This window comes from Motacilla alba, chromosome 1 (assembly GCF_015832195.1).
Source record: "Motacilla alba alba isolate MOTALB_02 chromosome 1, Motacilla_alba_V1.0_pri, whole genome shotgun sequence".
Classification (NCBI taxonomy): Eukaryota; Metazoa; Chordata; class Aves; order Passeriformes; family Motacillidae; genus Motacilla; species Motacilla alba.
The window spans coordinates 52,957,063-52,969,152 of NC_052016.1; the positions used below are offsets into that span (position 1 = coordinate 52,957,063).

Genomic DNA, 12,090 nt, shown 5'->3' on the forward strand with positions numbered 1-12,090 from the left:
AGAATCTGGGAACATCTGTGGAGTTCATTCCCTGTAGAAATTTTTCTGCCTGCTTCTCACAGCATTTAATTTTTACTGCAACCTTTGTATGTTGGAACATTTGGGGGGGTGGTGGGGGTGGGAGGGGAGCTGGGGTCTTTTGTTTTTGTTTGTTTGATTGAGTTTTGTTTTTGTTTTTTTTTACTGCATTAGTCTTCGTTTTTCATGTTTCACTCTAAAAAAGACAGGTAATAGTGTAAAAGTTCACAGAGCCTCCTTGGCACTGCTGTGTACACACATTACTGTTTATTTCCGTTAAGTGAGCTTAATGACTGAGAAGGGGCTGATGGGGTGTGGTGAGAAGCAGTGATGAGAGGTGCAAATGCTGGAGGGGCCTTACTGCCTTTGCCTTCAGGCAGCCACATCTGGGCTAACCATCCTAAATGTCTTTTGCAGTCATGGGAGAAATAGGCATTTTTAGGGTGGAAACCTATTTTGGATGTCTTCTTTTAGTGTGGGATTACTTACAAACTACTCACTTGGAATTTTACAGGAGCTAGTCATATGTTTAAGCTGTAGTTCTTACGTTATATTTTGGGAGGAAGGTCCTAGGGTGTAAATGCCAAGAGGGCACTATCACATAGGAACTGCTTCCCTTGGGTGGACAGAAGCTGAGCTGCTGTCAGACTTCTGTCAGTCATTCAGCAGTTGGGAGAGTCTGGATAGGCTTCCTGAAGGATTGGTGTATGCTACTTCACTGGGCTGTGAAAAGGATATTTAATCCAAAATTCAGAGAACATATTTTAGGCTTGAGGATTTCCCAAAGCAAATAAAAAAGTGTGAGAAATTCTGGTCCCAGACTGAATTGCTCCAAGACCAGTCCTGGTTTCACACTAGGCTCAGTGCTTTCCTGTCTGACTCCTGTGGGTTTTGATTTAAGAGTTCTTCCTTTTTCTGTTGGCATGAATCTTGAAAGTTCTTTCACTTCTTTGGTATCATTCCAAATTTGCCAGACTTCATGATATTTTTCTGGTGAAAAATGAGTGAAGAATTTATAGTAATTGACCTGAAGACATGATGTGTGTTTTAATCAGATCCTGAATTCGTATTTTGAAGTAAGATGCAGAGATACTTTATTAAATAGCTGAGTGCTTTAAACATTAAGTTTTCATACCTACCTATCAAAAAGTCCCTCACTGAGGTGTCCTGTCTTATAATTGACAAGATGTATGCATAAGAAATTTGGTGTTTTGCCAGAAGATCTAAGTCTGCCGTGTCATACAAAGGTATTGCTTTGATAAACTGTTAAAATTTCCAAATAACACTCAAAAAAACACAGCTGGGAGATGTTTATGGTACCTTCCCCTATGCAAGAGAGCTGACTTTTTAAACACAGCTTTTAAAGTATTTACCTTCACCTTTATCTTGCATTTAACACTCAGCAGCAAATTAAATGTTGCTGTGAAATACAGTTCTATGCCAAAAATTCAAAATCCAAGATCCATAGGGTGAATAGTTCTTTTTATAGATTCCCCCACTTCTCCCTTTTGAGTCTTTACAATAATAAAATGCTTGTGGGATTTACAAGATGTTAATAGGCAGAGGCTACTTTGAACTCATGCAAGGAGGGCTGTGTTGCCTGTTTTTTCAGCTGTACTTTACAAAGGAACATCTGAACTATTTTTATGCACATTCCTTGTATAAATTTTATCTGAAGAAAAATAATTTATTGAGATATTCTATTTGAATTTCACAGAACTCTTGTTTTACATAAACATTGGATTTAACCCTGATGTTAAGGACAATTTTGTGTGTTGAAAACCAACCTTCAGTAGTTACAGTGTAATAAGTCTAGTTTAACATTCTCCTACTGTTTGATTACCAAGCTGAGTTTAATTTTCAGTAATTTTCTCTAATATATATTACTAAATGAGTTTTTTTGTTCTGTTCTTTTCAAACATTTTCCACTGTTGTGCAGCGCATGAAATCTGGCAGAGAGGGCAGTGCACGTGGCCGCAAAGAGGGAAGTGGTGGTAAGTAGGCAAGGTCTCTGCTTAAATATCAGTTTTGACAGGATCCTGAAGAAAACAGATTTCCTGAAAGTGTTTGTAAAGCCTCCTTTCATCCTGAAACACACACAAATATGCACTGAGTAATATGTAAGTACTTCAGAAATTTAGTTTCATACTTTTTTGATTTTTCTCATTGCTGTATGAAATTGCAACTGGTACAGTAGTATGGATTTGGTCCCACATTTGTGTTTTATATACAGACCTTATTGTATTCCTTAAGCTAAATTTCTGATTGTTTTCAGTGCTGTGGACATGAATGTTTTTATCCCATTAACTTGGTATTTGAATATTTTAAACTTTGGAATATTTACTAAAAGGAATCATTTATTATACCAAAACAGAGCATATAAGCCATGGAAAATAGGAATTCATTCTTTCTTTATTTAACATGAAGGAAAGGGAATTTTCTGGCCACCGTGTAATCTGCTATGATAGGTGTTTCTTACAAGTTCAGCAGATTGTTCTGTGCAGCCAACTCTGTGATAAGGATAACATACCCTTTACTATCCTTGAGCTCATCTTTCCCCTTATCTCTGTATAGCAGAACTGAAGTTCAGGAGTCTTCCTAGAAGAAAAGCTTCCTTTCTGGCCACTCAGTCTCCCTGCTTCTATAGATTTGCAGTCCTGATTTCCCTTAATATAAAACTCCTGCATTGTAAGTCAGGAAACTGCCCTGTATTGTCTTTTCTGCACTAGGTAGCCTGCATATTGCAGAGCTAATGATTTTTCCCTCCCATTATTAAATCCATGAAATTAGTAATGTAAACCTATCAGTCCCCCACTGCTGCTTGAAGGAAACTAGAATACTTCAGGCTACTTCAGCCACCTGAAAAAAAAACAAAACCAAAAACAACCACAAAACCAAAAACAAACAAACACAAACAAAACAAACAAACAAACACCCCCAAAAACCCACCCATATTTTAACCCAAAAAGGAGACGGTTTCTTTGTATCCTGCTTTTGGTTTATCTTGATATCAAAGGGTTTCATTAGAAGATATCCCCAGTAAATTCTTGCTTCTCTTCCCTTCGTTTTACACAGAAGTATTATATGATGTTTTTTTCTTACTTGGTAATTTTATTTCTCCACCTATATAGCAGATAATTTACTACACTTACCAAATTCTATAGGGTCATGAAAAGTCATGGCAATTACTAATGTAATCTGAAGATGACCTTAGAATGCTGTTACATTTATGAAGCCTGCTTCCCTGGATTTTCTGAGGTTTAAAAGTGAGTGTTAGGTGCTTGAGAGAGAACTCATTCCTTTTCCAGCTCAGTAGTTTCACTCGAGAAGCTTTTAAATAATTTCTTGATGTGTGGAAGAAACAACCATTCATCTAGGATTGAATTTTACCTGTTCTGGGCCTCAGGCCAAAGTAATTCTTTATTTAAGTAACAGAGTGGGGTGGAAGAGGATGGAGAGTTTCTGGGCCCTGCTTTGTTACATCAACCCTGGGATCAGGCTGCCAGCTGGAGGTGCCAACAAAACAGCACTGTGAGACAGGATTGGTCCCTGTTCTCTGTCATTAAGAGGAATCCACTTCCGTATACAGCAAGAAGAAATGAAGAGCAGCATTGGCAGCAGGCAAGGGTATTTACAGCTGTGCAAAACTTTGAAAATGGGAAATGGCACAAAGGGTCTCTTTTCTCCCAGCTCTATTTTGTAATTATCCCCACCCTCATTAATGAAAAAAGGGGCATGTTTCAGGAGGGAGAGAGTAATTTAGCAAAAGAAGATGTATACCTAATGCTCATGCTGAGAGGATGCTAAGACAACATAAATCCCACAACTACCAGTTTGTCAGTATTTCTTTTAAAGACAGAAGTATCTATGGAAAGTTGTCTTCTTATTTTTTTTTCCTTTCTTTTTCTTTCTTTTTTTTTAATTTTAAAACAATAAGAAAGAGGATGAGAGGTAAAGAAGGATAAGTGTTGACCTAGAATTTGCCCTATCAGTAATTTCTAGATTGTTGAGTTCAAGATATTATGTCCACTATATGAAAGAGTGGAAAAAAACATAGTTTGGGACCAAGTCTGTGTAAGAGCATGTTTGAGAAGTCTTCATTATACAAATTCAGTGCTAGAGATCCAGCCTTTCTGGAAATGACTTGGCAAACAAGCAAAGGTACAAAGAAGGTCCTGTACTGAGCCTAGAGTTAACTTCCTGCTGGGATTCTTAATTAAAAGTTGTGGTGAGCTGTACTACTTACATGTATTTTTAGAACGAGTCAAAGGCACTGGGCACATTTTAACTGGTAATGTTGGCTCTAGGGAGCCTTATCAGTGAAGAACCTGGACACTCACAGCATCAGATGCTAAGGACTGTGTTGTTTTTTGACCACATTGTACTGAGGATGACTAGTAGAAACCTGAACACCCAAACATTTTATTTTGTCCAAATCTTGGCTTTGTTCACCTGGGTTATGAACTGTAATTTGCAGTTTTATAAATTTCTGTGCATGGCCTGTGTGAATATACATACGAAATATAAACATGAGTTATTTTATTTCATAATATTAGTGTGCTTTTGATAAATTAATGACTTCAAAAGGAGAGGAAAAAAAATTATACATTTTAAGGTTAGTCTTTTCCAGTGGTGTTGCCAAGACCAAAAGGGGTCATTTTCCAATACTGTATGAGGGATTTGCCATCATTACTGAACCCAGTGAAGCATGGAATCCTCCTGAGTTCAGTACTTACTAGCTAAATTGAAGTACTTACTTGCTAACTGAAGTCTCATGCATTCCAGATATTTTAGGTATGATGCCTGTTTTCTGTCTTTCCTCTTACTAGCTCACTGTCCTCATACTTGTTAGCATTCCTATGAGATTTTTTCCCCCCCAGTATTTTGTCCCCATATAGTTATTTATATTAAGAGTATTAATAATTCAGGTTTCCTTGTTTTAGGAAATATGATCTAAAATTGCTTTTAAAGAGGAAGCTAAGAAGAAAAAGAACTAAGCCAGCAAGGTTTGTACTTCATAGGGCATCCAGTACTTTGCCAATATAAATTAAAACAGAAAGGTGTGTGAGATGCAGGACAGTGCAGTTTCAGCAATTTGATTGGTGTGTGCATGAAGGTAGACAGAATGGAGACAGAGAGATCAAGAAAACTGACCTCTAGATCCATGTCAGTTAAAGTCTGCTCTTGTCTTGAGAGAGAGATAAGCATTAAATCTAAAATCCCTACCCAAAACTGAACTCATTTGTCATTCGCTGTAAAAAGGGAAATTTTCTTCTCCCCACAATTATCAGATTTATGGTTTTCAATCTTACTTGGGTTATGTTGGAAGCAAATAACATTGATACAGTCCTGTTAGAATTATTATTTTTAATTTTAAAAAGGAGAAAAAAAAACCCAAAACCAGAATACCATGAAACCTTGAAGGGAGCTAACAGTAACATCTGAGTTTAGGCAGTTCTCAAAGATTTTCTTTCCAATAATCTTTTCTTGTTTTCGTACTCATTTTTTTTGTGTTTTGCAGATACATGATTGTAATATCCAGAACTTAGCAGTTGGTGCACTGTGGTTTTTACCACCATAAGGAATTTTTCCTGTTTGATAGCATAATGCCTTTATAAGTGTAGATAATGCAAAGTATGACATTAAGGAGTCCATTCCTGTGGCAGTGTTTACTTGGTCTCTGCATTTGCCCAGCTCTCTGAATGGGGAGTTTTGTGCTGGATGAGAGGAGCTGTGCAGTCTCGGACAGGAGCCCAAAGAAGCAGTGTTGAATTCAGAAGATGAAAGGCTGAGTATTTTGCATTCTCCTTGTTGCCTAGGCCTGTTGGGATGGATTTAGAAAATAAACCACATGGGAATAATTTAGGTGTCTTTTCCCTTTTTCATTTCACTGGTGACTGTGTCAGTTTGTCCGTCCCCAAAGATTTCCTGTGTTCAAACACCCTTACCATCCCAGAGGGATCTCCTTATTTATTCTGGAAGTATGTTTTAAATGTTAGAGCTGTTGGCATCCCAGATAATCCTGACTGTGATAAAGATGAGATTTTCTTGTTACCCTGCAGCCAGGATATAGCAATCATTTATATTTGTTAGGCTTTGTGTGCCTGTTGATGCCTCATTAATTACAAGTCATTTTGGGATGGTTCCATTAGCTGTGTGTGAAGAACAGAAAAAAGTTTTCTTAATTAATGGAGAAGGGAAAACCTCTTGAAATGAAGAGAACATCTTAATCTGTTTTCTGCTCTGAACTCACCTAAGGAATGAGCTGAACTGACACACCGCAAACAATTTTCATTCAACAGAATTTCAAATCAAAATGAGCAGCAGCAAAGTTAAATTGCATCTACTTCCCACGCTGTTTCACAGTTTTAAAATATTTTTCTCCCTTCTGCACTGAACTTATTCTTCTCTTTGCTCAAACCAATGCCCATTCTTCTCCAAAGATGGTGTCTTCATCCCAAATATGAAAGATACACAGAGCTGCACCTAAAACACATTCTGGATTTAGTGGAGAGTTAGCCCACTGTGTTCTTTGTTACATAAACATTTTACAGATGAGGTAGATTGCCAAACAATCTTACCCTTTGATGTCTTTTCTTGATGAGTGAAATAGTCTAATTTATGTTCTTTGTGGTACTGGAGGAATTTCCAGTGCAATAGTGTCATCACTGTAATTGCAACTAGTTAGATTCCTCTAAAAAATAAATACAAATACAATGGATTTTTTGGTTTGAAGTACACACAGGTATCACGTGACACAGGAAGGACAGAAACACAAAAAAAGATTGAGAATCTTTTTTGCTAGGTATCACTACTTAAAATAGGACTATTACAAAATAGGATTACTTTTGCAGTATGTTGCATTATACATTGTTCTGCCATATAAAAGTGGTCATTTTTTAAAATTAGGTTTTATATTTTGATTCTTTTTTATTCTCATCCAAATTCTATGTGAAGGAATTTGTTCAAATCGGTTTTTGTAAAACACTGAACAAATCTAAATGAATGAAACAATTCACTAGAATAATTCAAACATCCTAAATATAGTAATATGGCCATGACTTTTAAACAGATGAGAGGAAGGAATGCACTGTAAAAGATAGCAGCATGCAGAGTGTATTATTTATGTCTTTGTATGCATAGTCCTCAGCTAAAGCTGTTTAACACAGACTGTGAGGGGAAGGTAATGTCAGAATGGTAATCCGAATCTCAAGTGTTATGATTTTACAGAGTAAATGTATTTATAAATCAGATTTTATATTGACCAGCTCTGCTTAGTCGGTTCCTGTTGCTTTTTCAACTGAAATCTGGAGCTGTGTTCCTGCAGTCAACATTGTCACCCCAAAATGAGTACAGTGGCCTCTGCATGAACTACAGTAATAACTTACTTAATAAATGCCCAATAAGTTAATAAATAAGGACTGGGTATTCATTGCTGTGAAGGTTTTTCCTTAGATACAGAGAGCAAATTAGTTCAGCAGTGGTCTTCCATTATTCAAAAGCTACTTTGAATTAGGTGCAGGTGTTTGTACAGTTAATACAGTAATAGAGAGAAAATTAATTTGCAGTTTCAGAAATATCTACCTGTAGCCTTCTGATTGTAGGTACAATCAGACAGATGTTAACACTCAAAGCTGTGCTCTTAGTAAAGAAAAACTGCAAATAAAGCTTTTCATCCAGAGTCATGCTGTTATCTTTGTTTTCTTCTGTGTATTACTTTAGTGAAAGTTAATTTCATTCCCATAATTCAAAATGTATACAAATGTATATAAAATCTTTTTCCTAGATGGGGTGAGAGCAGCAGGGAATGATGAGTAGAAATTGTAAAACCTGCCTTCAAAAAGTATGTGTGTCTGTGAAAAAATGCTTTAAAAACAGCTCCTTCCCTGAAGTTTTCTTTACTGTAGGATACCAAAATCCTGAAGTCTATATTGTAAGCTTATATTCCTTAATATTGCCAAATTATGTGTGAATGTATACTAAATAAAAACATGTAGATGATTCTCCAAACAGAACTACAGAAAGTAATTTCAAGATGATATTTAGACTTCCGGCAGATCATGTTTATGGTCAACAGAATTTTTAATAGCTGCCATATTGGCAGCCAAATCCTGTATCTCATCGCGAGAGTGTCAAGAAAAGCTTACCCCAAATGGCCTAACAGCTAGGACATTCTTTCTGAGAGCTGGAGCTGTGGGTTTGAACTCCCTCTGGTGAAAGAAAGCACTGAGCCAGACCTCTCGCTTCCTGAGCTGCTGTCTGACATCTCCATGTAATGCAGATGGTGTCAAGCACCTCTTACTTTCTTCTGGGCGCACTTTAAAATGAAGGGTGCTCCTCTTCCTCATCTTCAGGTATGCTCAGAGCATACTGCAGTCCACAGAGACTTGATGTGGTTTTGCATATTAGCCTAATTTAAACTAAACGTGAAGAACTAACCAGAAGGGTTGTTTCCCTTCACTCCTGCTGGATACAATGCTCATACAGAAGTAAGGTAAGCAGTGTGACTTTGCTGATCTACCTGAGAAATTATTTTCATTAGGTTACTTTTAAACATACCTAGTAAAACTTAAGGATCCCAGAACATCTAAAGAAGCCTCTGTTTTCAATTGTGGTTTTTTAGGGCAGTAAGATTTGCAGGTAACTAGTGGGTATCCTGTTAATCCCACACAGTTTGGTTTGTCTACCATCTTTTTCTTCCTTCTTTCACTTAATATAAAGTCTTTCACCTTACTCTGGTAGCATCATAGCACCCATGTGTTTTCCTCCTTATGCCATTTTCCTCCTGTTTTATTTTCATTACATGCAGTTCTTCCTTTCTGGGACCAACCAATTAAACCTATGGAGTTTCTTCAACCAGTTCAGTCTTCCCCTACTGTAGTCTGCTGTATTGTTCCTGTCTTTGCATCTCTTTACTGCTCCTTACAACTTTATTAATCATCTTAAAAATCACTTGTTTTCCATTATGCAGGACTGTGCCTATTTCTATCCTACTCTTTTTCTCATTGATTATTTGTGTTTTCCTCAATACATTCTCATCCACACCATCTCTGAAGGCCAGCTCTCACCTCCTTGTTGCACAGGCCTGTCCAGAGCCCACTCATATCAAGGGGAGGCCCTTTTGTAATTTCACAGCCCTTGAGTTGAATTTCTCTCCAGGAAAGCCCATTGTTTTCTCCCCGTTTCTTCAAATTTTTCAAATATTACTTCTTTCATGAGACCTGTCACTGAGAATTGGTCCAAGGGAAGTGGATGTACATTAAAATACATATTCCTTGCTTTGAAATTTCAACTGCAATATGTGTCTTGTGAACTTAATAACTGTTTGACAGGTGACTGTATGTATTAGGTCTTTCTTGGAGCAGAGACGTCTTCCAGTTTAGGGTTGAGCAAACAGAAGTCTGTGACAGTATTTATAGAAAGATAAATGTTTGTCATCTTTGTAGACGCTTTGGGGGGGGTGAAGTTGGGTTTTTTTCCTTTTAATTATAACAATATCTATTAAAATAACATTTGTAGTAAATAAGACAATGGAAATGTTGCCAAGTCCAGACTTTGTAATTAATGTTTGCTGAATGAAACCCATTTTTCCTCCTTACGATGGAAAACTTTTAATAGCCACATTGTTTGGTGTTGTAAATGAACATGTCTCTATTTGGCTGCGCATCCTGCCTTGTAAATATACCAAGTCAAACTCAAAATGTTTTCTCCCAGGAGAAAAAAATATTGCATAAAAATTTGTTGTAGCACATGAGATTGAAAGCTTGCCATGAATGTGAAAAAGAGATTCAGAGGTGAACAGAATATTTAAAGTGTCTGGAATACTGCTGTGGCAGGAGAATGTTAATCTGATGTTGTCCGGGCAGGAGGCAGCCCTTGGAGCCGACACATTCCTTGGGGCCCTGCTGCAAACTGAGCTGCCAGCACAGTGTTTACAGCGAGCTGCAGGGCCAGCATGGTCTGTACACGAGCTGAGCCTGCCTGCCACGCAGACAGCACATGGCAAATATGCTCTTCTAATTAAAAGCAAACTTAAGTGTTGCATTTAACCTTGACGGTACTGAGCAGGTGGATCACACTGATGTGTTAGTAAGCACACAAACACAGGAAATGTCCAGTGTACATTGTGACAGTGTTTCTATTTATCATGCTTATTTTAACTCCAAAATGTGACTGTAATTTATAAGCAACTGAAATGTCAGCGTTCGAAGCAGAAATATTTAATGTGTTTACTCCTAAGTCATAAGGCTGTATATATTTTTTAAAAACGTTAACACACACATGTGTGGACACAGTGTCAACTGTGTTTTAAAGACCACTATTACAAATGAGTTCTGTGTCTGTCATGAAAAGATGGTTTCATCCAAGTCCAGTTTGACAGATAGTAGTAGCTGAATTGATGTTATTCTTGTATCGTGGTTTCACAGAACATAACAGCATGTTGTCTTTTTTTTTATTTTCTGTTCCCCAGATAGTGGTGGTACCAAAGGGGAAAGACTGAGTGCCAAACTAAAAGTTCTGCCTGGAACAACTGAACCCTATGAAAGTAGCAGCAGTAAAGAAATAGGCAAGTGGACATCTTATTTCTTTTTTAATTTCATGGTCCTCAGGGAGAGGAGAAATAAGGAGAGAGGAAAAAATATAAGTTGTTGGAAGTGTGTGTAAAATTAGATAATTGGGGAAACATTTTCCCATGAAAACGAGACTTTCACTTCATTGTTCAGAGCTCACTATAAAGTAATTGTAAATATTAAGAAATGTGGCCCATGTTAATATTACTTTCCATATCTGTCTGCTGTGTCCTTTAAGTCAGTTCTTGCCATTCTGCAGTCATAGGTTCTTCAATAAGACTGAATTTTCAAAGGGTTTTAAAAACCCAAATTAATGTGGAATGTGGTACTTCCTAAAAAGCCATTCCTCAAACAAGTCATCAGTCTTGCTGTTCCTTGCACTTATCCAAAGTCTTTTTCTCACTGTAGTATAATAATAGAAATTTATTTAAAAAAAAAAAAAAGAGGCTTCCATCAGTAGAACTCTGGAACTTTGCTCTTCTGGCCTGCCTCAGTTCCTGAATGCAGTGTTTTGTTCTCCTTCAGTGTTCATATGCTCTTTCTGGTCTGCATTTCAAAGACACAAATGTGTAGTGCTAAATCCTAATCTTGTATTTGCTTTTGTATGTTTAAAGCCAGCTAAAGTTCAAGCTAAAATAGTTTGTAACTGTTTCACATGTATTTATTTAAACCCTAGATGCCTCCTACGCAGATCCACTTGGCCCACAACCAGAAAGACCAAAAACAGCAGCAAGAAAAAGAATGGAAGAAGATGATTTTGCTGATGAAGAACTAGGAGAGGATCTGCTTCCAGAATAGCATATGGGCCACTCATCATTTTTTTAATCCGTGTAAAAGTTTTAGCTGAAAAACTTTTCATTCATAATGATTTTGTAGTGGATTTTTATAAAATATTTGTGAAATACTTTGAACATGTGGTACCTTATGTTAAAACCTTGGATTTGCAATTGCAGTGTTTTCTGTGATTGATTAAAAAATAATGGTGAGGTTCTTTTACTCATGCATAAGATCTACACAAGTACTCAAACACATTGCAAGCTGTATCAAATGTGTAAAGCTTTTGCTTTCAGAGATACATACAATGATAACATTAAACAGAAAAGCCTCTAAAACTTCATCTTTCAATGCAGAATACCTCAAAGCAATGCTTGTATGATTGAAATTCCTGTATCTTTCATCCAAAGCCAGAATTTATTTAAGTGCTGTGAACTGACCTGAAAATGCTGGGTATGACCTTGGTCTTCCTTAAGGTCCCAATTTAGCAAATCACTTTGCACTGATACCAAAGAAAGCATCTTAATTTTTGCCTGTGCTTAGATGAACTAGGGCCATTTTGCAGTCTCTCAGCAAAATGTCCTTATTTTTGTTTGTTTTTTTTTTTTAATTTTGAGTGGTCAGAGTTGTCAGGATTTCAGCCTAGTTTGTTCAGAATTGCTAATTAGATTGCAGCTTTTGGGTCTTATGTTGGAGACTGTGGCACTGACCACACAGTGGTAGTTTT

At 37.0% G+C, this 12,090-nt stretch overlaps 1 protein-coding gene across 4 annotated transcripts in view; it reads left to right on the forward strand.

Annotated features, from left to right (window-relative positions):
* Positions 1–11,575, forward strand: part of IFT88 (intraflagellar transport 88) — a 42,520-nt gene extending 30,945 nt beyond the window's left edge. For all 4 annotated transcript variants that reach the window (XM_038144934.1, XM_038144926.1, XM_038144942.1 and 1 more), the window contains 3 exons: positions 1,958–2,012; positions 10,490–10,585; positions 11,266–11,575. In XM_038144934.1, the coding sequence (XP_038000862.1) occupies positions 1,958–2,012; positions 10,490–10,585; positions 11,266–11,387 (273 nt within the window). In that variant the 3' untranslated portion in view covers positions 11,388–11,575. The remainder of the gene's footprint in view (positions 1–1,957; positions 2,013–10,489; positions 10,586–11,265) is intronic.
* Positions 11,576–12,090: the final 515 nt, after the last annotated feature.